The sequence below is a fragment of the Platalea leucorodia genome, assembly GCF_965183815.1.
Source record: "Platalea leucorodia genome assembly, chromosome: 22".
Lineage (NCBI taxonomy): Eukaryota > Metazoa > Chordata > Aves > Pelecaniformes > Threskiornithidae > Platalea > Platalea leucorodia.
The window spans coordinates 5872223-5897258 of NC_138844.1; the positions used below are offsets into that span (position 1 = coordinate 5872223).

Sequence of the window (25036 nt, forward strand, 5' to 3'; positions counted from 1 at the left end):
TCACGTTGCCCCGCGTCCCCATGGGGGACACAGCATAGGGCAGGGGGTGCCACCGTGGGGTGGCAAGTCACCAGCGGGCACGTGGGGCCGAGCGTGGCCGGACGCACACGGGGTGACACACGTGTCCCCAGTGCCACCCCCCCCGCTTGCCCCGAGGGGGCCCTTGGCACCCTCCCGTCCCCACGGTGCCAGCAACACGTCCCAAAATAGCCTCGGCGGGGCCATATAAGCGGGGCGGGCGGCTGGGGGGGACAACGGCAGCATGCTGGTGCCGAGCACGGTGGTGCGCAGCGGGGGGCTGCTCTCGGGCGCCCGCCTGGGCTGCCGCGTACGGGAGGAGGACGTGGGGCGTCGCGAGACCTTCAGCGCCGAATGGCTGGACCTAGAGCTCAGCACCCGGCCTGAGGAGGGGTGAGGGGCACCGTGGCTGCCGGGGTGGGGTCCTTGGGGTGCTGGGGCCATGGGGGGGGGGGGCACTGGGTGCTTGAGGGTCCCCAAGGGCTGTGGGGTTTCCATAGGGTCTTGGGGCTATGGGGGGGCTCCAAGGGTCCCAATGGGGCCATGGGGGAGGCGGGCGGGCTGCAGGGGTCTCCAGGGTCCCCAGGAGGCTGGGGGGGGCTCCAAGGGTCCCTGGGGGGTCATGGGTGCTCCAGGGAGGTGGGGGGTGTCCAAGGGGGACTGGGAGGGTTCCTCTGGGGAGATGGGGGGGGGGTCTTCATGGGGCTGGGGGAGGCTGGGCATCCACATGGGGCCGTGAGGGTTGTGGGGGTCTCCAGGGGTCCCCGTGGGGTGGGGTGGTCCCCGTGGGGCTGTGCAGGTCCTGGAGGGTCTCCAAGGGTCCCTATGGGGTTGGGGAGGCTGTGGGGGTCTCCAGAGTGCCAGCGGGGACATGGGGACCTCCGAGGGGTGGGGGGTGTGGGACATGGGGGTCTCCAGCGGTCCCCGCGGGGTGGGGTGGCCCCAGCGGGGCAGAGCAGGACACGGGGGGCCCCGTGGGGCGCTGGGACCCCGATCCCACTCCCACGAGTGCCCCGTGCCCAGGTGGTGCCGGCGGGAGGTGGACGAGCAGCGCCGGGAGACGCTGGAGCATCGCGGGGAGGTGCGGGTGCTGGAGCAGCGTTCGCCCTGGGGGCTGCTGCGGTTCGGGTGCCTGGGGCAGCCCCTGACCCAGCACCTCCTGCCCTACGCCCGCACCCTGCCCCTGCCCCTCTTCGCCCCCCCGGACCTCCGCGGTGCCAAGGCGGGGGTCCCGCGCACCCTCTCCCGCTCCCTCTCCCACGAGGCCCAGCGGGGCTGAGTGCGGCGGCGGGGCTGGGGGGGGGGCGGGGGGGGGGGCAAGAGGCTGATGCTGGGGGGCGGCGGGTGGGCCCGGACGCCTGGGTCCGCTCGGCCGCCCCGAAGAGGCAGCGCAGGAGGGTGGGGGCAAGTGGGGGTGGGCTCCCACTCGCCTGGGACCCCACCCCACGGCGGGCGTCGTGGAGGCCGGCGAGGACGGGGCGCCCGCGGTTCGGGGGGCTCCCGGCAGCCCCGGGCACGGGCGTGACTCAGTTTCCCTGGCAAAGAGAAGGGGGTGCAAGGATGGGGAGCGCTGAAACCTGCCTGGGGCCGACCGGGGCCCTGGGGGGGCTGCAGCAGGTCGCGCTGCGGGGTTGTACAAACGATGGTCTTTGTACGGCAATAAAATGCCCAGCCTGGCCCCGTGGCATCATTTCGGGGAGGGGGGGGAGAAAGGGGGGAGTACGCGGCCCCCATGAGACGGTGTGGGGAGGGGGCACGATTTAGGGGGAGCGGGACCCTGCTGGGGAATGGGGGAAACTGAGGCACAGCGCCGTGCCGGCAGCCGGAGGGGCCCCGGGGCCCTGCAGGTTCTGGGGGTCTGGGGGGCTTGGGGAAGGGGGCAACCTGCTGCTTACATAACTGGCCCCCCGCCGTCGCCAGCCCAGCCGGTGCCAGGGTCCGGGATGGCCCCAGCGCCAGCGCCCAGATTAGCTGTTCCCGCCCGGCCGGATCCTGCTGTCCCTGGGCCACCGCCAGTCCCTGTCCCCTCCCTGTGCCCGTCCTGGGCCCATCCCTGTCCCCATCCCCTTCCTCCCCATGAGCCGCCCGTCCCCGCCACCTTTGCCCACCTCCAGCTCCAGCACAGCCAGGATTTGGGATCTTTAAACCGCCCCCATCCCTCTCCCCAGTCTTGTAAGCAGGGTCCCATCCTGCTCCTTAGCCCAGGGTGCTGGGAGTGCTGGGAGCTGGCAGGGTTGGTGGTGCTGGCTCCTGCCAGAGGATGGGCCGAGGTCCAGCACGCTCAGCTCACTGGTGATGGAGGCATCAGGGAGAGCTCAGATGGGCTCCATTCCCCATCCCAGTCCCCATTCCAGCCCCATCCCAGTCCCCATTCCAGCCCCATCTGCTCCCCATTCCCATCCCATCCCGTGGGACACTCGGGGCAGAGGCGGTGCTGGGGCAGCACATGGGGGGTGCCGGCGAGGCCAGCCGCATCTCGGGGGGGCAAAAGCTTCAGGAGGCAGGGACTGGAGCCAGGATTCCTGGATCCTGTGTCCCGTCCCCCCCCCGTTCCCCCCCCCAGTTCAGGGAGGGCAGAAGAGCTTTATCGCTCAGCACAGGGCCGGATCCGGCAGCACCGGCGCCCAGCCGCGGCCCCCGGCCCCGGGGCGCTGGCGCTAACCTGGTTATCCACGATGGATGGCCACCATCACCTCCGCGCCGGGCAGGGCCATCGCTCACCGCGGCCCCCCCAGCGCGGCCGGGGATATAAAGCGGGTTTGGGGCCGGGCGGGCTCCGCCACCGCAGCCCCTCGCCATGAGCAGCCTGGCCGCCCTCCGGGAGGGCTACGAGCGCTTCGACCCCCGCGCCTACCTGCAGAACAACTACCTGCCCCCCCGGGCCGACTTCTCCTCCGAGGAGTTCGTGGTGCCCTGGAAGCTGCGATGCCTGGCCGAGACCTTCGCCAGCGGTGAGGGGTGCCGGGGAAGCCCCCCCCCCCCCCGCCTCGCAGCGGGGTGGGGAAACTGAGGCACGGGGTGGGAGAGCGCCTCGGCACCCACCCTGCCTGCTCCCAGCTCCCTCCCTGGGTGGGACCCCTTGGTTGCCCCCGTCCCCCCGCCGGTGCCCGGCTCGGTGTGGGACCCCCTCCGTGTCCTGGCCCCCCCCCCAGGTGAGATCCGCGGGCGCACGCTGATCGACGTGGGCTCGGGCCCCACCATCTACCAGCTGCTGAGCGCCTGCGACCACTTCGAGGAGATCGTGGCCACCGATTACCTGGCGGTGAACCGGGAGGAGCTGGGGCGCTGGGCGCGGGGGGAACCCGGCACCTTCGACTGGAGCCCCTTCATCCGGCACGTCTGCAAGATCGAGGGACGCGGGTAGGGCTGCGCCGGGCGGGGACCGGGGCGGTGGGGGAACCTGGCGCCGGGGGGGGCCCTGCAGGATCACAGCTGCATGGCCCGTGGGATCACAGCCCCACGTCTCTGCGGACACCGGGCTGATCACCACAAGATCGTGTCCCCAGATCCCATGGGATCACAGCCCCACGTCCCTGCGGACACCGCGCTGATCACCACAAGATCGTGTCCCCAAATCCCATGGGATCACAGCCCCACGTCCCTGCGGACACCGTGCTGATCACCACAAGATCGTGTCCCCAAATCCCATGGGATCAGAGCCCCACGTCCCTGCGGACACCGGGCTGATCACCACAAGATCGTGTCCCCAGATCCCATGGGATCACAGCCCCACGTCCCTGCGGACACTGGGCTGATCACCACAAGATCGTGTCCCCAAATCCCATGGGATCACAGCCCCACGTCCCTGCGGACACCGTGCTGATCACCACAAGATCGTGTCCCCAAATCCCATGGGATCAGAGCCCCACGTCCCTGCGGACACCGGGCTGATCACCACAAGATCGTGTCCCCAAATCCCATGGGATCAGAGCCCCATGTCCCTGTGGACACTGGGCTGGTCCCTGTAGGGTTGTGTCCCCGAGTCCACATGGGATCACCTCCCCATGTCCCCACAGGTGCTGGGCTGGTCCCTGTAGGATCCTGTCCCCCAGTCCCACGGGATCAGAGCCCCACGTCCCTGCAGAGGCTGGGCTGGTCCCTGCAGGAGCCCAGCCCCGTGTCCCTGTGCACGTTGTGTTGATCCCTGCAGGATCCCACCCCCACAGGATCCCACCCCCACATCCCCGCGGGTGCTGGGCTGATCCCTGCAGGATCCCATCCCCACATCGTTGTGGGTGCCAGCCTGATCCCCAGGGGATCCCACCCTCCCCATCCCCAGGGGATCCCGTCCCCGCTGACGCCCACCTCCCCGCAGGGAGCCCTGGCAGGAGAAGGAGCGCCGGCTGCGGGGCCGGCTGCGCCGCATCTTGCCCATCGACGTCCACCGGCCGGACCCGCTGGGTGCCCCGCTGCGCCCGCCGGCCGACGCCGTGCTCTCCGCCTTCTGCTTGGAGGCCGTCAGCCCCGACCGGGCCGCCTTCGCCCGGGCGCTGGCACATGTGGGCTCGCTGCTGCGGCCGGGGGGCCACGCGCTGCTGCTGGGGGCCCTGGGCGAGTCCTTCTACCTGGCGGGGGCCGCCCGCCTGCCCGTGGTGCCGCTGGCGGAGGATGACGTCCGCGCGGCGCTGGCCGACGCCGGCTTCGCCCTCCGCGATTTCCGCTCCTACGCCATGCCGCCCGCCCTCCGCACCGGCGTGGATGACGTCGACGGCGTCTTCTTCGCCCACGCGCAGAAGCCGCTGGAGGCCTGAGGGACCCCCCCGGGGGGCACCTGCCCCCCTCACCCCAAAACCCAGATTTTGGGCCCCCGACCCGCGCTGCTCCAGCCCCGCTGCTCCCCCCGCTGCCCCCAATAAAGCCCGAGCTGCACGGCCTGGCACTGCTTCAGGGCTGCGGGGAGAGGGGACCCTGGGGAGGGGGGCACCCATAGGTCCCGGGGGGGTCAGGGAGCCGGGGGGGGCAGCGGGGAGGCTGCGATGGGGGCTCGGGACAGGGTGAGGAGGGGGCGTGCGGTGGGGTGGGTACGGGGTGCGGGGCAGGGGGGTTTGGGGTACAGGGAGGGGGTTTGGGGCACAGGGGGTGAGAGCAGGGTGGGAAATGGGGTGCAGGGCAGGGCGGACACGGGGTGCCCCACGGGACCAGCAACGGGAATGGGGCAGGGAGGGGGCTCGGGGGGGCGAGAGCCAGGCACGGCGCAGGTCGAGCTCAGCTTTATTCACATCCCACAACACGCTCGGGCGAGGGGGGGCCGCATCCCCGGGGGGGCACCCCCAGCCCCAAGGCACCGCTCCAGCCCCACACCCCCCTGCGAAAGCCACCCCAGAGCCAGCAGGGCTCAGCAAGGCCCCCCCCCGGCCGCCCACGTCCCCCCCCGGCACCGTGGGCCCCAGCAGCCGTTGCCACCTCGCGGCTGCCGCGCTCCACGGCAGGGAGGGCCCCCGGCTCGGCACCGGCAGCCGGGGGGGGGACCGGGGGGGGGCTCAGCTGCCCTTGGCCCCCGTGCAACCAGCGGCGGGGGTGCCTGGCCCCCCTGCACCCCGGGGAGGGGAGAGGTGGGGAGAGAAAAGCAAACCTCCGAAGGCAACCGGGGGAAGGAGGCGGTGGCCGGGGGGGCTGGGGGGTCACTTGGCACAGGGCGGGATGGCGGGGGGGGCACGAAGGGCTGCGCTCCCCCCGGCAGCCTTAGTCCGCTTTGAAGAGGTCGGAGTTGGCCTTCAGGAGGTAGAGGCTGTCGTCCATCAGGAAACTGCGGAGAGGGAGGGGGAGACGGAGGGCTGAGGGGGGGCTGGGGGGCCGCAGCCCCCCGGCCCTGGGGGGCCCCCTCCGGCTGGCAGCGCTGGGTGGGAAGGCAGGGGATCGGGGGAGCCCCAAAACCCCCCTTGAGCACAGCCAGACCCGGGGCTCCTGGGGAGCAGCAGCAGGGTCCCTCCAGCACCCCACGGGCACAAAGGGGGCCCCCAGCACCCCGATTTCAAGAGGGGGAGCACTGTGCATCCCATGGGCAAGAGAGGGGGGCCCAGCACCCCAGTTTTAAGGGGGGAGCACCAAGAATCCCATGGACAAAATGGGGGGCCCTTAGCACCTCAATTTCAAGAGAGGGGCACCCAGCACAGCATGGGTAAGAGAGGGGCACCCCGGGGGCAAGAGCGGGGTCCCTAGCACCTCCGTTTCAAGGGTGGGACGCCCAGCACCCCATGGGAAACAGAGGGGCCTCCAGCATCACCCCAGTTTCAAAAAGGGGGGCACTCAGCACCCTGTGGGAAAGCCTGGAGCCCCCAGCACCCATATTTTAAAAAGAGGGGGCCCCCAGCACCCTGCAGGGGTGCCGGGGAGGGGGGCACTGACCTGTAGAAGAGGACGTTGAGGGGGATGGTGCCGATGTGCCAGAGCGCGTGGGCGTCCAGCACCCAGAAGATGGGGGGGAAATCGAGGAGCTCCAGCAGCGCCAGCGCCTGCAGCAGCAGCACCACGGCCGCGCACTTCCAGACGTGGGGCAGGCGCGGGCGGTTCCGCAGGCACCACCGCAGCCACCACGCCAGGTTGAGGAGCCCTGGGGACAGCGGGGGGGGGGGGACACGGGGAGAGGGGAGCACCCGTCCGTGGGCACGGCCCCCTCACCCGGCTCCAGCCCCCCTGGTCCCAGCCTCACCTATCACCGCGTTCGCAGCCATGTTGTAGCCGTAGTCGAAGCGGACGAGGGTCAGGTAGGAGATGTGGCAGGCGAGGAAGAGGAGGAGGAAGGCCCTGAAGATGCTGATTAAGGCTGGCCGCTGCAGCCCCAGCGTCCTGGGGGGGTGAGGAGGAGGAAGGGGTCACTCACAGCCCCGGGGACCGGCCGCCACCGGTGTCCCCAGCACCCTGCCCCACGGCTCGGTGCCCCACGGCGCTGGCGGGGCTCACCTGACGCAGCACAGGTACACGGAGTGCAGGACGACGGCCGAAGCGCAGAAATAGTCCAGTTTCTGCGGGATCGGGGCTGGGTGAGCCGCGCCGGCAGCTCGAGGAGGGCCAGGGCACGCGGTCCCCCCCCCCAGCTGGGCTGAACGACAGGACCCCAGCACGGGTTTGGGGACAGAGGGTGACGAACCCACGGTCACGCTGGCTCCGGGGGTGCCACTCACCTCCGTCACAGCCGTGTCCCTCGTGTGGAAAACGGTGGACCAGAACCAGGCGTTTAAGGAGACCTGCGGGAGAGGTGGCGTGAGAGGCGGAAACCCGGAGCGGGGAGGGAGAGGCTGAGCGGCCCCCGCTGCCAGCTAAGTGCCAGCTCCCCGCCTGGGACACGCTCCCCCCTCAGCAGCTCGTCAGCCTCATTAGGGAAGACGAGGGTCCTGAAAATTGGATGCGGAGGCGCCGGCGGCCGGGGCAGCGGCAGCAGCCGGAGCTGTGCGGGGTTTGCTGATCAGCTGGTTATTGAAAAGCCCCGGAGACTCCGCGCTCTGGCAGAGGAGGCCCGGGAAGCGCTGCCGGCCCGGTGCCGCTCTGCCAGCGCAGGCTGTGCCCCCCAAAACCACCCCCCGTCATCCTGGGGGGGGTCCCTGCGACGAGGGGAGACCACAGGGGCTGCAAGAAGACCCGCAGAGAGAGCAGCGAGGACGTGGGGCGCAGCACAGCCCCCCCGGGGAGGGGAAGGGGGGTCACGGCTCACCCAGGCGAAGGCGACGCAGGTGGGGTACATGGGGGAGGCGGGGGGGACGGCGGCTTTGTAGCGCAGCAGCATGACGAAGCTGGCCAGGCCGTTGAGGAAGGAGGCGAAGGCGGAGGCCGGCTCCTGGAAGAACAGGAACCGCGAGAAGGGCCACTGCAAGGGAGAACGGGGGGGTCAGCGTGTGGGGGGGACCCCGGCCCCCCTCCCCGGGCCCCCCACTCACCTTGCCGTGGAACTGGGGCACCCTGTGGCCGCCCTGGACGTAGAGCCGCACCGTCACCCACATGCACTCATACTTGCAGTCGTCGCGGCAGGTCCAGCCTGCAGCCGGGGAGGCGAAGCGGTGGGAGGGGGCGGCTGGCGCGGCCCCTGCCCGGGTCGCTCAGTCCCTCCCAGTCTCTCCCAGTATGGACCATCAGGCTGCGTGGTCAGACCACGACAGGCGCTGGGAGTGCCAGGACCCGGCTCAGGGGAGTGCGTGGGGGTCACCCTGCGGGGCTGGGGGACCCCCTCTGTGCTGGGCGCAGGCAGGACACCCAGGCCTTCCCCAAGCGGCTCCCAGCACCATGGCCCAGCAACCCCCAGTACAGCCCAGTGTCCCCCAAAGTGGCCCAACAGAGGCCAGCACCTCCCCCAGTAAAGTCCAGTGGCCCCCAGTATGGCTCAGTGTCCCCCCAAAATGGCCCAGTGACCCCCCAGAATGGCCCAGCACCCCACTACACAGCCCAGCATGACCCCAGAATGGCCCAACAGCCACCAGCATGGCCCAGTATCCACCAATACTGCCCAAGTGCCACCCAACATGGCCCCAGCATGGCCTAATGCCCCCCAGCACAGCCCCAGCACAGCCCAGTGACCCCCAGTACAGAACTAGCATGGCCCAGTCCATCCCAGTCCAGCCCAGTGCTCCCCAGCCTGGTCGCAGCTGGACCCAGTGCCTCCCAGTCCAGCCCCAGTCTGGTCCAGTGCCTCCCAGTACGGCCCAGCACCCCCCAGCCAGGCCTCAGGACAGCCCAGCGCTCCCCAGTCCAGCCCCAGTACGGCCCCGTCCCTCCCAGTCCGGCCCAGTGCCCCAGCCCCTCCCGCCCAGCCACCCTATGCGGAGGCGTGGCCTCCGATGGGGGCGTGGTCTTGTAGTGGGCGGAGCCTCCGCGAGGGGCGGGGCCTGCCAGCCGCGGGGGCGCGGCCCAGCCCGGCAGCCAATGGGCGCGGGGGGGCGGTACCTGTCAGGCCCATGTAGAGCGGCTGGCGGGCGCGGAAGTGCCGCAGCGCCGCCCCCGAGCAGTTCTGCCGCTCGCAGCGGCCCAGGCACTCCCGGTACAGCGGCTCCCGGTCCCCCTGCGAGCCCCGGGCCGGGCCCGGCGCCGCCGCTGCCCCCAGCAGCAGCAGCAGCGCGGTCCGAGCCGCGCCGCCGGCCGCCATCGCCGCCCGGCCCGGCCCCGCCGCTTCCGGCCCACCCCGGAAACGGGGGTGTGGCGCGGGGCACCATGGGATATAGCGCCTCCGCCGGCTGCGGGGATGCTGGGATACAGTTCCCCAGGGCGGGAGGCTCATGGGATATATCCCCCCCCCGGCACCCTCCGCAGAGGCTCATGGGATATATCCCCCCCACTGGGGCACGGCGTGGCCCGGGGGGGTGCGGGGACCCCGGCGACCTGCGGGGCCCGGGGGCAGCGTGGCGCGGTCTGCCCGGCCTCGGGGTGGGCCGTGCCGGCGGGACCCCGGGTGGGGGCCGTGGGGCGAGGACCCCGAAGTGGCTGCCCTCCCTCCCGCGGGCTGCCAGCGGCTGGGGACACGGGGGACGCGGGGGCGGTGCTGCCCCCCGCCCCGCCGTGCCGGGGCGGCCGCTGGCCCGGCTTGGGGTGACGGGCACGGTCCCCACGGAGCCATCGCTCCTTCTCCGGCCCAGCCGCCTTCTCTCTCGGGGGCTGCGGGCGGCCGGGGTGGCAGATGTGGGAGGACGGGGTGGGGACATGGCGGGGAGCCCCAGCCCCACGCAGGGGGGTCCTGTCCCGGCCCCCGGCGCGGCTGCTCCCGGCTGCGACGCCCGGCCCTGCCCGGCCAGGGGGTCCCCACCGCGGGCTGCGGTGCTCCCGGGGGACCCCACGTCCCAGTCCCCCCCCGCCCCGGTGCACCCAGGGTGGCACATGGAGCTGCAGCCGTGGCTTGTGCCCAGGGCGGGTGTCAAGCGCCAGCTCCGGGCCACCTCGTCGGGGACCCAGGGAAGGGTGCTGGGCTGTGCCCGCGGTCTGGGCTGTCCCTGTACCCCAGGAACGGGGGTGTCAGCCCTGTCCCCCACACCCCCGGACTGTCCCCGTACCCTGCACTGTCCCCATACCCCAGGACCACCCCTGGGTGTCACCCCTGTCCCCCACACCTCCTGGGACTGTCCCTGTACCCCAGGAACGCCCCGGGTGTCAGCCCTGTCCCCCACACCCCCGGACTGTCCCTGTACCCCATGACCACCCCCGGGTGTCACCCCTGTCCCCTGCACCCCCGGACTGTCCCTGTATCCCCGGACTGTCCCTGTACCCCAGGGCCACCCCTGGGTGTCACCCCTGTCCCCCACACCCCCGGACTGTCCCTGCACCCCAGGACCATCCCCGGTGTCACCCCTGTCCCCTGCACCCCCGGACTGTCCCTGCACCCCAGGACCACCCCAGGACCATCCCCGGTGTCACCCCTGTCCCCCGCACCCCCGGCACTGTCCCCCCCAGACCCGGGGGGGGGGGGGCACCGCTGTCCCCTTTCCCCTGCACCGGTGACAGCCACAGCCCCGGGGGGGGACAGGTGAGAGGACAGGGACGGGGCTCGTCCCGTGTCCGTCCCCCCCCCCCCGACCCCACGGCGAAGCCTCCGCACCCCCTCCCTGCCGCCGGCGCTGCGCCAGGACCCCGGGAGCGGGGAGCACCGGGGCCGGGGGGTCCCGCACCGAGCGGGGTGCGCTGCAGCCGGGGGTGGGCGGGGGGGGGGTCCCCCGGTGCTCCCGGGGGATGGAGGGGACCGGGGGGGTCCCGCGGGGTCCGGGACGGCGGGAGCGCGCGCGGAGCGGGGGCGCGCCCTGGCCCGGGGCCGGGATGGCGGCGCGGCCCCGCGAGGCGGAGCCCGGGAGCGGCGGGAGGCGGCGGCTCCGCACCGCAAACTTTCCCGGAGCGGCCGGCGGGACCATGGGCCGCGGCCCGCGCTGAGCACCATGATCCCCGCCGGAGGCTGCCTCTGCGCCGGGCTCCTGCTCGCCGCCCTCTGCCCCGCCGCCGCCGCCGAAGGTGGGTCCGTGGGTCCGACCGGGACCGGGGGACACCGGGGCGGGGGGGGGGGCACCGGCGACCGAGGGGACACCGGGGACCGGGAGGACACCGGGCCACGGGACTTTGCGCAAAGTTTTGCACGGGAGCGACCGGCAGCGGGGGGCACCGGGGGGGGGGGAGAACCGGGGGGCACCGGGCTGGGGGGCCCGGCGTGCCCGGGGGCTGTTGGGTTCAAAGTGACGGGACCGTGCCCCCCCGTCCCTCCCCGATCCGGTGTCTCCCCCCCCCGCCGCGGGCAGCGCGGCGCCGGCGGCCCCACGCCGCGATCGCCCTCAGGGACTGGGGGCCGGACTGGGCTGGACTGGGAGGCGCTGGGCCGGACGGGGCTGCCCTGCCCGCTGCGCCCCGGCCTCCCCGAGCGGGCCGAGCCCCGGGTCCGCTGCCCCGGAGGGAGTTTGGGGGGATCCGGTGCCTCCCCGAGCGCCCCCCCCCCCCCCCCGGGCTGCAGCCGCTCCCGGAGCTCCGGTAACGCCCGGGGAAACGGGGACGGGGGGGAGGACGGACCCCAAATTCCCGGGGTTCCCCTCCCGGAGCCGAGGGGAGGTTTCGGGGCGCAGGGCAGGCGCGGTGCCCCACGGAGCGGGTGGGTGGGTGGGTGGGTGCGTCCCCGTCGCTCCCATCCACATTCTCGACGTGCCGCACCCTGCCCAGCCCGGGAGAGCGGCCGGGAGGGAGCGGGAGCAGCCCGGGCAGGAGCCCTGCCTGCCCCGGGGCCTCGGCCGGGCACGCAGGGACGGGGCTGGCAGGGGACGGGAACGGGGCTGGTGGCCCCAAGGTGGGCATCGGTGGCCCCAAGGTGGGCATCAGCAACCCCAAAAGCCCCCGGCAGGGTTTGACCCTGCTACCTGCTCCAGGCCTGCCTGCAGGCAGCCCCGTGTTGGGGGGCAGGTCCGGCACCGGGGGGGGTTTGGGAAGCAAACACCCGGTGGGGCTGAGCCGGTGCGGGATCGTGGGGACTCAATGGGTGCCCTCTGCTCCTGGCACCCCACGGCTCGCCCTGCTCAGAGGGGCTGTGCTGGGGAGTTCCCAGCTCTGGACTGGGGACACACTGGCGTGTCCCCACAGCCCCAACCCTGTCCCTGGGGCCGGATCCGTGCGCTGGCTGGGAGGGGATGACCGGCAGCCCCAGCTCGGGGAGCACCGGAGCAGGGGCAGCCCTGCGGGCACATGGCCGATGGGCTTTGCCGGATGCCTCGGTGGCGGCTTGCGGGCACACGGGGCGATCCGCGGTGGCACTGCCTGCCGGAGCGATCCAGGCAGGATGGATCATTGACTGCCCTTCCCGGTGCCCGGCCAGGGACCCAGAGGAGCAGGCAGGGCCGAAGCCCATGGGACGGAGCCGGGATCCCACCAGGATCTGGCCCTGCCGCTGCCGCTCGCCCGTCCCGCCTGCCCTTCGCCCTGGGAAAGCCCGTGGCATCGTCTGCCAGCGCCGCGGGGCCGGTGGAGGGCAGACCTTGAGCTTTGGCTGCTCGCCACGACGGTGTGGTTTCCTCCCGGGCGGGATGGGGGTCCCTCCACTGCACAGCCAAGGCCACCGCGGTGGGGTGAGAGCTGAACCCCAAATTCGGGGGGCTTCCCCCATCTTGGCCATGCCCGGGGGGGTCTCCCTGGCTCGGTGGCCCTGGAGTAGGCAGAGGCGGCGGCTGCCAGCCTGGTTCCCCCAGCCATGAGGCCATGCAGGCAGCTGCCGGCACCGGGGGCTGTCACTCAGCCGCGGCACGGCTGGCAGCCCCCTCCAGCCGGGGACCGGGACACCAAACCTCGGCACTAAGCGGAGGGCAGGGCATGGCTGCCTGACCCCCGTGTGCCTCCGTGTGCCCCTGCACTGCGCCCGGGGAGGGGACAGTGGTGGCTCAGGGCTGGTGGCACTGGGGCCGACGCTGGGGCTGTGCCGGGGCGGTGGCAAGGTCGGTGCTGGAGCCGTGCCGGGGTCGGTGTCGGAGCCGGGCTGGGGTCTGGTGTGGGGGGCGTTGTCCCAGCGTGGTGGCGGGGCGCTGGGGGCCGCAGGCGCGCCGGGGCTGGGCCGTGCCCGCCAGCCCTGCGTCACCGCTGCTCCCCAAACACGCCCGACCTGAAAAGGCGGTTCCTGCCGGGAGCGGGCGGCTGGGGGCCCTGTGCCACCCGCGGCCGTGACTCACCCACCCGGCCCGCGGCCCAGGGCGGGCTCCCGTGCCCCCCACCCTGCGCCCCACGCCCGCCTCGATGCCCCGGGGATGGTCCCCCGGCCAGCAGCCCCCCGTAGGATGGGGCTGGCTGAGCTCCGGCAGCCGTCGCCGCTCAACAATCGGGTCTTGTCTCGGCGTGGCCCCCCCGCCGGCGTGGGCAGAGCATTCCTGCCTGCGGCCCCCGCTCTGGCCCCCGCCACGGCGCGGCTGGGTCTGCGGGTCCCAGCCTGGCCCCCAAGCAGCACCCGACGCCCACCGCAGGCACGGGGCGACGTCGGCCCCCGGCTGTCCCTCGTGCGGGGCCCGGTGCCAAAGCGGGAGCAGCTTTGCCGCGTGCCGGGGCGGGAGCCGGGGGAACGGCGATCCAGGAAGCCCATCGGAAGCTGTTGGGAGCAGCCCCGGAGATAAACGGCCACCGCCGGATCCGCAGCATTTCCTGCGGAGGCCGGTGCTGCCGCCGGCTCGGTTTCCCACGGGGGCGAGGACGGGCCGTGCGAGGGGACCCGCTGAGCTCCCGCTCCGTCCCCGCAGTCTGCACGGGGACCGACATGAAGCTGCTGCGTCCCTCCAGCCCCGAGAGCCACTACGAGACCCTGCGGCACCTCTACCAGGGCTGCCAGGTGGTGCAGGGCAACCTGGAGCTCACCTACCTGCCCCCCGACGCCGACACCACCTTCCTCAAGGTGCGTAGGGGGAGAAACACCCCGGGGGGGGCACGGCGGGGGTCCGGCTGGCCCCTCACCCCTGTCCCCCCGTCCCCAGGACATCAAGGAGGTGCAGGGCTACGTGCTCATCGCGGAGAACCAAGTGAGCCAGCTGGAGCTGCAGAGCCTGCGTATCATCCGGGGGACGCAGCTCTTCCAGGAGCGTTACGCTTTGGCCGTGATGGGCAACGCCGGCCCCTCCGGCACGCCAGGGCTGCGCCAGCTCGGCATGCGGCGCCTCACAGGTCGGGGACCCCTCCCCGGGGTGGCAGCTCCCGGCGGGGGGTGCTCGGGGCTGCGGGTCGCTGCTCCTGGGAGCTGCTGGGTCCTGCCTGGGGTGGGTGCACAGGGCTGCTGGCCCTGCCTGTGGCTGCCCGTCCCCAGTAGTCCCTGCCTGGAGCTCCAGGTCCCTGCCTGGGGCTGGGTGTCCCCATGGGGTGGCAGGTCCCTGCCCGAGACGGCGTGTCCCCATGGGGCTCCAGGTCCCTGCCCAGGGCTGGGAGTCCCCATGGGGCTGCAAGACCCCCGTGTCCCCATGCTGACGCCCCCCCGCCTGTCCCCATGCAGAGATCCTGAAGGGAGGGGTGCGCATTGAGAGGAACCCCCAGCTCTGCTTCCAGGAGACCATCCTCTGGTCCGACATCTTCCACCGGCACAACGAGCTCCGCGATGAGACCCAGGTGGAGAACACCCGCAACCGCAGCTGTGAGCACCGGGACCCCGGCGGGGGGGTGGGTTGTACCCAGGGAGGGGGCCTGGGGGGTTGCCGGCCCCCACGGCGTTGCCGGCTCACGGCTTCCACCGGTGCAGGTCCCGATTGCCAGGCGCTGTGTGCTGAGGGGCGCTGCTGGGGCGAGGGGCCGCAGGACTGCCAGACGCGTGAGTGCGGGGCCTGCAGCCAGCTCTGCTCCCCCCCACCCCGGGACCCCCAAAGCCCCTGACCTGCGAGCCCCTCCAAAATCCCTGGGGAGCCTCCTTCCCTGCGCCTGTCCCTGCCCCATTGACCCTTACTTGCCACCTAAATCCTGGCCCCAGAGACCCCCTGGACCTTCCACTTGCCCCCCAAACGCCCCATGGGCTCCCCAGAATCCCTGCTCTGGAGACTCCCACTTGTCCCCCCAGATCCCTGCCCCAGAGACCCCTAAAATCCCTCCCCTGGCGGCCTCCGCCTACCCCCCCAAATCCCTGCCCTGCGGATCCCCACTGCCCCCACTTGGCACCCGAATCCCCACCACAGGGACCCCCCCGGGAACCCGCCTACCCCCCAGCTCCTCATCCTGGGGACCCCCACATCCCCTGGGGGTGGGAGCCATCAGGGTCCCCGTCCCCACCGTGTCCCTCTCTCCCCCCGCAGTGACCAAGACCATCTGCCATGGCTGCCCGCGCTGCAAGGGCACGAAGCCGACGGACTGCTGCCACGAGCAGTGCGCTGCCGGCTGCACCGGCCCCAAGCACTCCGACTGCCTGGTGCGCACCGGGGACGGGGGGGCACCGGGGACGGGGGGTTCCCGGGGTGGGGACACACGCTGGGGTCTCACGCCAGCCGTTGTCCCCCCCCAGGCGTGCCTGAACTTCAACCGCAGCGGGATCTGCGAGCTGCACTGTCCCCCCCTCGTCATCTACAACTCGGACACCTTCGAGTCGGTGCCCAACCGCGACGGGCGCTACACCTTCGGTGCCAGCTGCGTCAGCCAGTGCCCCTGTGAGTACCACTCCGGTGGGGGGGGTCCAGTGCCATGCCGCCACGGCCCTGACCCCCCCGGTGCCCCCCAGATAACTACCTTGCGACGGAGGTGGGGTCCTGCACCCTCGTGTGCCCCCAGAACAGCCAGGAGGTCACCGTCAACAACGTCCAGAAGTGCGAGAAGTGCAGCAAGCCCTGCCCGGAGGGTGAGCAGCCCCCGCAGCGCTTTGGGGGGGCTCTGGGGACCCCAGGGGTGCGCGGGGGCTGCCGGCCATGCCCTGGGGGGGCCCCTCCATGGCTGGTAGGGCAGGAGCAGCGAGTGTTTTGTGGGGAGCGGGGGTCCCGGCAGAGCACCCCAGCCCCGCTCTGCCCCCCCAGTGTGCTACGGGCTGGGAGTGGATTTCCTCAAGGGCGTCCATGCCGTGAATGCCTCCAACATCCAGCACTTCACCGGCTGCACCAAGATCTTCGGCAGCCTGGCCTTCCTGCCCGAGACCTTTGCTGGGTAAGTGCCCTGGTCCCCCCATGGCCGCAGGCGGCTGCTGGGACCCCCTGCCCCCTCCAACCTCCCTCCCGTCCCCGGCAGGGACCCCAGCACCAACACGCCACCCCTGGACCCCAAACTGCTGCGGATCTTCGAGAGCCTGGAGGAGCTGACGGGTGAGAGCGGGGGGAGCCGGGGGCTGCGGATTGGGGGGGAGCACGGGTTGGTAACGCTCAGCTCCCCGCAGGATACCTCTACATCGCCGCCTGGCCACCCGGCTTCCAGGACCTGGGCGTCTTCCAAAACCTGCGGGTCATCCGGGGCCGCGTGCTGCACAAGTGAGCGGGGCAGGGACACGGGGGGACGTGGGGACACGGCGGGGGCCGTGCGTGCTCACCCGGCGGTGTCTCGGCAGCGGTGCCTACTCGCTGACGCTGCGGGACCTGGCGGTGCAGGCGCTGGGGCTCCGCGCCCTGCAGGAGATCAGCAGCGGGATGGTGCTCGTCCACCACAACCCCCAGCTCTGCTTCCTCCAGAAGGTGCCCTGGGGCAGCATCTTCCGCAACCCCCGCCAGCGCCTCTTCCAGACCCACAACAAGCCTCCCGAGCAGTGCGGTAAGCAGCACCCATGGGTGACGGGGCTGGGGGGGAGCTGATGGACCCCTGGTTGCTCACGGTGCTCCCCCACAGAGAGTGAGGGGCTGGTCTGCTTCCACCTCTGCGCCCACGGGCACTGCTGGGGCCCCGGCCCGACCCAGTGCGTCGCCTGCGAGCGGTTCCTGCGTGGCCAGGAGTGCGTCGCCTCCTGCAACCTCCTGGACGGGTAAGCGGCGAGCCCTGGGGACGGCAAGCAGAGCATCCCCCCCCCCCGACTGCGGGGGGCCCGGGATCCCTTCCCCATGCCCACCCCACGGTCCCTTCGCCCCGCAGAGCCGTCCGGGAGCACGCCAACGGGACGCGGTGCCTGCCCTGCCACCCCGAGTGCCAGCCCCAGAACGGCACCGAGACCTGCTTCGGATCGGTGAGGATTGGGGGGTAAACAGCGGGGTGGGGGGCAGCCCCGGACGCCTGGGTCCCTCACACCCCCCCCTCCCGCAGGAGGCGGACCAGTGCGTGGCTTGTGCCCACTACAAGGACGCGCAGCAGTGCGTGCGGCGGTGCCCCAGCGGGGTGAAGGCAGACGCCTCCTTCGTGCCCGTCTGGAAGTACCCGGACGAAGATGGCGTCTGCCAGCTCTGCCCCACCAACTGCACCCACTCGTGAGTCGGGGCTGGGGGCAGGCCAGGCGCGGGCAGGGGGTGGCGGGGGGCTGCTGACGGGGGGCTGCTGCACGCTGTGTCCCCAGGTGCACGATCCGGGACGAGGACGGCTGTCCCGTGGACCAGAAGCCAAGGTACGAGCGCGGGTGCCCTGTGCCACCCTGACCCCCACCCCGACCCCCGCCCTCTGGGTGCCGGGGGGCTCCTCCAGCCGAGACCCCCACCCCGTCAGCATCTCCCTGCCCTGGTCACCTTCTGTCCCGCAGCCAGGTGACGTCCATCATCGCTGGCGTGGTGGGGGCTCTGCTGGTCGTCGTCCTCCTGCTCATCACCGTCATCTGCGTCAAGCGCCGGCGGCAGCAGGAGCGGAAGCACACCATGCGGCGCCTGCTGCAGGAGACCGAGGTGGGGACGCTGGCACCCGTGGCTCTTCTGGAGGGGACAGACCCCCAGTGCGGGGGGGTGCCAGGAGCCCTGCCCCCCCTCACCCATCTGTGTCCCGCAGCTGGTGGAGCCGCTGACGCCCAGCGGGGCCCTCCCCAACCAGGCCCAGATGCGGATCCTCAAGGAGACGGAGCTCAAGAAAGTGAAAGTCTTGGGCTCCGGCGCTTTTGGCACTGTCTATAAGGTGAGGGGTGGGGGGTGCCACCGGCGGGATGGGACCCTCCCTGCTCCGCACCCCCTCACCCGTGTTCCCCCTCCCAGGGCATCTGGATCCCCGACGGGGAGAGCGTGAAGATCCCGGTGGCCATCAAGGTCTTGCGGGAGAACACGTCGCCCAAAGCCAACAAGGAGATCCTGGATGTGAGTGTGCCAGCGGTGCCGGCGGGCGAGCGGTGCCGGCGGCAGCCCCTGCCCAGCCTGACCACCCCCTAACCCTGCCCGCAGGAGGCCTACGTGATGGCAGGGGTGGGCAGCCCCTACGTGTCCCGGCTGCTGGGCATCTGCCTGACCTCCACGGTGCAGCTGGTGACGCAGCTGATGCCCTATGGCTGCCTCCTGGACTACGTGCGGGAGAACAAGGACCGCATCGGCTCCCAGGACCTGCTCAACTGGTGTGTGCAGATCGCCAAGGTAGGACCAGGGGTCCAGGGGGCCCTGGGGGGGGACGTGGCGGGGGCTGGGGCCAGCCTGACGCGCCCCCCCCAGGGGATGAGTTACCTGGAGGAGGTGCGGCTGGTGCACCGGGACCTGGCCGCTCGCAACGTCCTCGTCAAGAGCCCCAACCACGTCAAGATCACCGACTTTGGGCTGGCCCGGCTGCTCGACATCGATGAGACCGAGTACCACGCTGACGGCGGCAAGGTGGGGCTTGGGGACGCAGGGACAGAGTGATGGGGACCGTGATGTCCCCCCCTCGGGGACAGCCAGACCCCCCCAGTCCTGCTTACCTCTCCATCCTCCCTGTCCCAGGTCCCCATCAAGTGGATGGCGCTGGAGTCCATCCTCCGCCGGCGCTTCACGCACCAGAGCGATGTCTGGAGCTACGGTACGTCGGGGTGGCCCCATCCCCGGGCTCGGTGCTGGGGGGGGGGGGCGCAGGGGGCCCAGGGCACTGCTCACCCCCATCCCCCCAGGCGTCACCGTGTGGGAGCTGATGACCTTCGGGGCGAAGCCCTACGACGGGATCCCCGCCCGGGAGATCCCCGACCTGCTGGAGAAGGGCGAGAGGCTGCCGCAGCCGCCCATCTGCACCATCGACGTCTACATGATCATGGTGAAATGTACGGGGTGGGGGACAAGGACAGGGCACGGGGACGGGGCGCCGCGGTGGCACCTCGCTCCCGGCCCTGACAGCGCCCGGCTCTGCCCCAGGCTGGATGATCGACTCCGAGTGCCGGCCCAAGTTCCGGGAGCTGGTCACCGAGTTTTCCCGCATGGCCCGGGACCCCCAGCGCTTCGTGGTCATCCAGGTACGCGGGTCCCTGGGGGTCCCGTCCCCCTGCCAGCGCCCCGGTGCGGGCACTGACCGCTGCCCTCGCCCCCAGAACGACATGGTCGGGCTGCCCGGCTCCATCGACAGCACCTTCTACCGGGCGCTGCTCGAGGAGGAGGACATGGATGACCTGGTGGACGCCGAGGAGTACCTGGTCCCTCACCAGGGCTTCTTCAGCGCCGAGACCTCCACCACCTACCGCAGCCGCATCTCCTCCACACGGGTAGGTGGGCCGGGGTGGGGGGGCCAGGCAGGAGCCCCCCTTTCCCGGCAGAGGTGTGGGGTGACCCAGTGCTGGGGCAGCCCAGGGCAAGGCTGCAGCTGGGGGGATGCGGGATGCAAAGCTGCCCCTGCGCTGCCCAGGGAGCCCGTCTGCAGGCAGCTCCTCGGTTTGGGCTGCAAGTGCCTGACGCCGCGCCCTCTCCTGCACCCAGAGCACGGCGGAGACCCCGGCCGACGTGGAGGAGGGTGGGGGCTTGGCCGCCTTCCCCTTCCCACCCCAGGGCCTGGCGGAGGGGCCGGAGGGCCCCGTGCCGGAGGTGCCGGAGGGGGACGGCGGGGCCAAGGTGGCCCTGCAGAGCCCGGCGGCGCGGGAGCCCGGCGCCCTGCCGCGGTACAGCGAGGATCCCACCGGGCTGTCGGCCAAGGAGAGCGAGGGCCTGGACCCCGAGGGCTTCACCGCACCAGCCCCTCGCACCGCCATGCCAGGTAGGGAGGGGACGGCTGGGACCCTGCAGGAGGGGTTGGCTGAGCGCGCACCCTTCCCTGGGGGCTGCCCACCCGCCCCCTCTCCCAGCCCGGCCACGGTGGCTCCTAACGCACCCCTCGTCCCTGCAGAGTACGTGAATCAGGCCGGGGAGCGACGGTCCCCACCCCGGCACCCCCGCGTGCCCCCGTCCCCACCGGACAAGCCCAAGGGGCACCAGGGTAAGAACGGGCTCATCAAGGAAGCCAAGCACCCCTTCCCAGGGCCCTTCGGCCACGCCGTGGAGAACCCCGAGTACCTGGTGCCCCCCGGCCCGCCCGCCCCTGGCCCCTTCAGCCAGGCCTTCGACAACCCCTACTACTGGAACCAGGACCCCGCCAAGGCCGGCGGCCCCAAGGGCGGCCCCGGCACGACGCCAACGGCTGAGAACCCCGAGTACCTCGGCCTGGCCGGCCCCGACGACGCGGCCGCGTAGGGCCGGGCCGTGGAGAGACCCCCCCTGACTTCGCCGAGGCAGCTTGGGGAGGGACGGCACGGCGAGCCGTGGACGTGGGGCTGGTGGCTGTCCCCTCTGCCTGGCAGTGTCCATGCTAACGGCGCAGGGTGACGCCGGCCACGGAGGGCTGGGAAAGCCCAGGACGCTGTGGGACAGCGTGGCAGCACGCGTGGGGACAGAGAGGGGTCACCCTTCGTGCCAGGTGTTGCTGCGGGCCCCCCAGAGCTGCGCACCGGCGCAGGTGACCCACAAGCTGCACTGAACCAGACGGTGCTCGGACTGTGACCGGGAGCAGCCCGAAGGACAACCTGCCACCGTCACCGCAAAGGCTCCTCCGCCACCACCCACCTCTGCAGGGCTGTCCCGGTGCGGCTCATCCCGCGAACCTTGCCGCCACCGCCGCCCTCCCCACCGGCACCCCAGCCGTGCCGGGACACACGGACTTGCACTGAGAGCAGGCGGACGCCGGGCCCGCGTCCGGGCTCCTCCTGGATTCTTTTGAAGCCGACTGTATCGCACCGAGATGTATATTTGATAATTGTACATTGTTTTTTTTTTTTCTACTGCCCTTGTCTGCGTGGTTCCCCCTTCTCCGTCGCTGGCGCAGAGGAGCCAGCTCCGTCTCCCAAGGCCCGTCGTGTCCCTTCCCTCCTGGCCTCAGCTGCCAGCACCCGAGGAGGCAGCGAAGGGCAGGACCCACTTACCTGGAGGGTAAAAGTCTTGATCCCGCCTGGCCGCCGACCAAGGGCAGGGCAGGCAGGAGACGGGACCTGATCTAACCCCGGTTTCGCGCCTCGGTGCCCACGTCCCGCCCCTGTACTTGAGGGACACGAGAGGGGCCGCGTTCTCCTCTGTCCTTTATTCAGCACCGGGCCGTTGGGTTTATACACAGTATAGAATAAATAGGGGGCCCCTCCGCCGGCTCAGCTGCCCCGTGGTGAAGGGCAGAGTCATTACGGGCGGAAAGCGAGAGCCAAGAGCCTGAGAACGAGGAGGTGGGGGAAGCTCGTGGCCATTAAATAAACCTCTTGGCCGTGGGGACGGAGCCGAGCCGGGGTTCCCATGCCGGTCCCCGCTGCCCTCGCACCGGTTTAAACAGTGACAGGAGAAACTTTAATCATTAACGAATCACACTCAAGTTTACGGCGAGTGGCTTTTCCTCTGCATTAACCTGCTGGGAGGTCTGGAGCTGCAAAATCCCCTCCAACACCCGGCCTGGCTCCCCCGAGGGCTGGGCAGAGCGTTTGGGGGGGGCCCCCAAATCCCCAGGGGCTGAGGGAGGGGAGAGCCCCCCCGCACTGCTGGGTGTGGCGGGAGGCGAGGAAGGGGAAGGCAAAGGCAGGCAGGGGAGCCACGCCGCAGCTACGCCCCGCAGCGGGTCAGGCACGGCGGGGACGCGACCCGAAGGGACGGGCCAGAACGGCCCCCCCGGCACGGCCAGCCCAGTGACACCAGTACCACAGCTCTGCCCATCCCAGCTCTCGCCCCCAGTTCCCCGGGAGGCTCCTTACGCATTCCCCTGACGTCCCTGGTCCCCGAGTGTGCAGGAAGCTAACGGAGGCGGTGAGGAGCGAAGCGGGGGGACGCCGAGGGGGCTGGGAGCTGGTTGCCGGGTGCTGGGAGATCCCAGCTGGGCGCGGGGCTACAGGATGACGCAGGGGGGGCGGCTGTTGGTGATTTTCTCCAGTGGTTCCCCATTCCTCGCTCTGCGAATGGCTTCGATCAGCTGAGGAGACAGAGGGGAGGGGGTCAGGCTCCGGGCCGGCCTCGCCGCGAGGTCTGGTGGGGGAAGGAGCGCGGGGCGGGGATCGGGAGCGCTTGGATGCAACGCATGGAGGTCAGGCAGTGCCACGGTGATTTGAGCAATCACAGCCACGCCGAGGCAGGAGCTCCAGGAACTGTCCCCACTCTCCCCACACGAGCAGCGGCTCAGGCTCGCACCGTACCGCAGCAGGACCTGGAGCAGGTCCTGGCAGGGTGGCAGGAAGGGGAACAATGCCCGATGGGATCGTGAGGCGCCGCCGGAGCTCGGGCAGAGCTGGCGGGTGATGAAATGGAGACATCGAGGGAAAAACCGGTCACAGGGGAGCTCATTGCAAAAACAAACCTGCCCGCAGCCACCAGCCTGGCTGATGCAAGGACGCTGCGGGGCCGGGTACTCACGTCCTTCTCGTAGGGAAAGCCTCCGTTCTCCAGCTTGGAGAAGACCAGCTGCCCGTTGATCTCAATCTCGAAGGCACCTTAAAAGCACACAGGGCCGAGCCGTAAGCGGTGCTCCTGCCCCGCACGGTGCCGCCAACCCCCACGCCCGTCCTGCAGCCGTTCCTGCCACACCGACCCCCGGCACAAGCATCCGGGAGGCAGAAACGCCACGGCGGCACCCCCAGGCCGTACCCCCGGCGGCAGGAGCGGGCTGATGGAGCACACAGTGCACCCCCGGAGAGCTCGGGGGGCTCCTGCCCCGCTCCTGGCAGACCCCCAGGCTCCAGAGTCTCTGCACCCCCTGAGACCTCAGTGAGGGGCAGCCCCTGTGCTCAGGCAAGTGAAGCGCAGCCCCCCCAGCCTCACGGCAAGGTTTACGCCAGCTCAGCCCCCCTCCTCTCCCCAAAGACAGGGCTGACACCCAGCACCGCAGCGGGGACAGGCCGGGGTCACCCCAACCGCAGTGCACCCCAGCGGTGACCCCCACACGGCGCTGGCCGCAGCAGGGCTGTCGCGGGCCCTTACCTGTGCCCCCCAGCCTGGACTCGATCTCGATGTCGGGGTACTCCTCCTTCACGGCGCTCGCCAGCTCCTGGTACGTGGGCTCGAAGCCGCAGGGCTCGCTGGGCGCAGGCAGAAGCGGGTGAGAGCGGGGGCCTTGGCACGGGGAGCCCCCGACAGCACCCAGACACTGCCTGTCCAACCCCGCCCCAGACTAAGGAGCCCCCCAGCATTCACCTTCCCTGCTACCGCCTGTACCTCCAGGCCCCGCGTGCTCCACAACAGCCCCCCACCCCCACACCCCCGTCCCCAAAGCCCCCCTGCCCCCCCCGCTCATCCCCACAAGCCCCCCAGCTCCCTACGCCCCTCAGCCCCCCCATATCCCGCTATCCTGTGACCCCCTTGCTCCTCTGCACCCCAACTCCCCCACACCCCTGCAGAGCTCCCCAGCCCCCCGTCCCCCTCCTCACCCCCCCAGCCCCCTCCTCACCCCCCCACGCTGCTGAAAGCCCCCCCAGCACCCCGTGTGTCCCGTCCCGGTCCCCCCAGTTGCTGCCCCCAGCCACCCCAGTATCCCCTTCCCCAGCACCCTCCCACCCCTCTGCCCCCTCCGGGTCCCTCACACCGCTGAAGGCCCCTCGCCCCCCCCCCCCACTCCCCCCGGTTCTTCGCCCCCGGGCCCCGCCGCGCCCTTCCGCTGGCGGCGGAACCGCACCGCGGGAAGGATCCCGGGCCCGGCGCGGCGCTCACCAGTACTCCACCACGATGCGGACCCGCCGCTCGGCCTCGGCATCAGCCCCGGCCGCCGCCGCCACCGCCTCGGCCCCGCCGCTCATCGCCGCCGGTCCCACCGCCCGCCCGCCGCTTCCGGGTGCCGTCACGTGACGCGGCGCTTCCGGCCGCGCCGCACCACTCCTCTCGTCTGCTCCGGGCGGGCCGCGCCGCGCCACCTGCTGGTGGGAGGAGCGCGCAGCGGCGGGGCCGCCGCCGGGTGCCCACGGAGCCCACGGGGACCCGCACCGAGCCCCATGGGGACCGCACCGAGCCCCGGGGGACCCGCACCGAACCCCGTGGGGACCGCACCAAGCCCCGTGGGGACCGCACCGAGCCCCGGGGGACCGCACCGAGCCCCGTGGGACCCGCACCGAGCCCCGGGGGACCCGCACCGAGCCCCATGGGGACCGCACCGAGCCCCGGGGGACCCGCACCGAACCCCGGGGGACCGCACCGAGCCCCGGGGGACCCGCACCGAACCCCGGGGGACCCGCACCGAGCCCCATGGGGACCGCACCGAGCCCCGTGGGGACCGCACCGAGCCCCGGGGGACCGCACCGAGCCCCGGGGGACCGCAACGGCCCCCGCGGGAGCTCTACAGTCCCATGGGGACCCCCCAGACCCATAGCACCCCCACTGTCCCCCGTGGGACCCCCACTGACCCCCCACAGCCCCCCCGCGGGAGCCCTATAGGGCCTCGGGACACCCACAGACCCCAAGGCATCACCCACGGACCCATGGGACCCCCATGGAGCCCATGAGACCCCCAGCATCCCCCACGGGGACCCCCTGAACCCCCTATGGGGACATCCCTGGGGGCTCTGCGGCCCCATGGGACCCCAAGCACCCCATGGAGACACCCACCCCCCTGCGGGGACACCCACCCCCCCTGCAGGGACACCCACACCCCTTATGGGGCCACCCACAGACCCCACGGGGCCACCCACAGGCCCCACGGGGCTCCCACTGCTCCGGGGAGACTCCCCCAGCACCTGGGGGGACACTGGGGGGTCCCCCATAGCCCCATGAGGACACCCACAGCCCCCATGGAGACACCTCCCCATAGCACCCATGGGGACCCTCAAGGGACCCCACCCTCTGTCCCCATGGGACCCCCACAGATCCCCTAAGGGACCCCCACTGCCCCC

General features: G+C 71.9%; 5 protein-coding genes across 11 annotated transcripts; 3 read left to right on the top strand and 2 right to left on the bottom strand.

Annotated features, from left to right (window-relative positions):
- Nucleotides 1–225: 225 nt before the first annotated feature.
- Nucleotides 226–1695, top strand: TCAP (titin-cap). Its single transcript, XM_082331587.1, has 2 exons — nucleotides 226–411; nucleotides 1042–1695. The coding sequence occupies exons 1-2, from the start codon at nucleotides 263–265 to the stop codon at nucleotides 1295–1297; spliced, it is 405 nt and encodes a 134-aa protein (XP_082187713.1). The 5' UTR covers nucleotides 226–262; the 3' UTR covers nucleotides 1298–1695.
- Nucleotides 1696–2815: 1120 nt separating this feature from the next.
- Nucleotides 2816–4769, top strand: PNMT (phenylethanolamine N-methyltransferase; the record flags this gene model as incomplete). The annotated part of the gene is made up of 3 exons (XM_082332120.1): nucleotides 2816–2969; nucleotides 3171–3378; nucleotides 4334–4769. The coding sequence occupies 3 exons, from the start codon at nucleotides 2816–2818 to the stop codon at nucleotides 4767–4769; spliced, it is 798 nt and encodes a 265-aa protein (XP_082188246.1).
- Nucleotides 4770–5268: 499 nt separating this feature from the next.
- On the bottom strand, nucleotides 5269–9106 carry PGAP3 (post-GPI attachment to proteins phospholipase 3). 7 transcript variants are annotated; one of them, XM_082332221.1, is made up of 8 exons: nucleotides 8890–9106; nucleotides 7890–7987; nucleotides 7667–7789; nucleotides 7140–7202; nucleotides 6919–6980; nucleotides 6668–6804; nucleotides 6364–6568; nucleotides 5556–5764 (listed from the first exon to the last, which is right to left on the bottom strand). In XM_082332221.1, the coding sequence occupies exons 1-8, from the start codon at nucleotides 9086–9088 to the stop codon at nucleotides 5701–5703; spliced, it is 951 nt and encodes a 316-aa protein (XP_082188347.1). In that variant the 5' UTR covers nucleotides 9089–9106; the 3' UTR covers nucleotides 5556–5700. The 7 variants fall into 7 exon arrangements, with proteins under 7 accessions (XP_082188344.1, XP_082188343.1, XP_082188345.1 ...); XM_082332220.1 differs by having other exon boundaries at nucleotides 7667–7819; XM_082332218.1 differs by lacking the exon at nucleotides 6919–6980 and having other exon boundaries at nucleotides 5269–5764.
- A 4521-nt stretch (nucleotides 9107–13627) lies between these two features.
- Nucleotides 13628–20974, top strand: ERBB2 (erb-b2 receptor tyrosine kinase 2). Its single transcript, XM_082332070.1, has 26 exons — nucleotides 13628–13825; nucleotides 13905–14091; nucleotides 14414–14551; nucleotides 14657–14725; nucleotides 15201–15313; nucleotides 15407–15548; nucleotides 15620–15736; nucleotides 15909–16035; nucleotides 16117–16190; nucleotides 16262–16352; nucleotides 16430–16629; nucleotides 16705–16837; nucleotides 16945–17035; nucleotides 17113–17273; nucleotides 17360–17407; nucleotides 17540–17678; nucleotides 17779–17901; nucleotides 17979–18077; nucleotides 18162–18347; nucleotides 18423–18578; nucleotides 18687–18762; nucleotides 18851–18997; nucleotides 19089–19186; nucleotides 19262–19432; nucleotides 19644–19917; nucleotides 20047–20974. Exons 1-26 carry the CDS (start codon nucleotides 13691–13693, stop codon nucleotides 20388–20390), a joined length of 3639 nt encoding a protein of 1212 aa, XP_082188196.1. The 5' UTR covers nucleotides 13628–13690; the 3' UTR covers nucleotides 20391–20974.
- A 281-nt stretch (nucleotides 20975–21255) lies between these two features.
- On the bottom strand, nucleotides 21256–23979 carry MIEN1 (migration and invasion enhancer 1). Its single transcript, XM_082331720.1, has 4 exons — nucleotides 23865–23979; nucleotides 23139–23236; nucleotides 22575–22651; nucleotides 21256–22137 (listed from the first exon to the last, which is right to left on the bottom strand). The coding sequence occupies exons 1-4, from the start codon at nucleotides 23948–23950 to the stop codon at nucleotides 22054–22056; spliced, it is 345 nt and encodes a 114-aa protein (XP_082187846.1). The 5' UTR covers nucleotides 23951–23979; the 3' UTR covers nucleotides 21256–22053.
- Between the last annotated feature and the right edge of the window lie 1057 nt (nucleotides 23980–25036).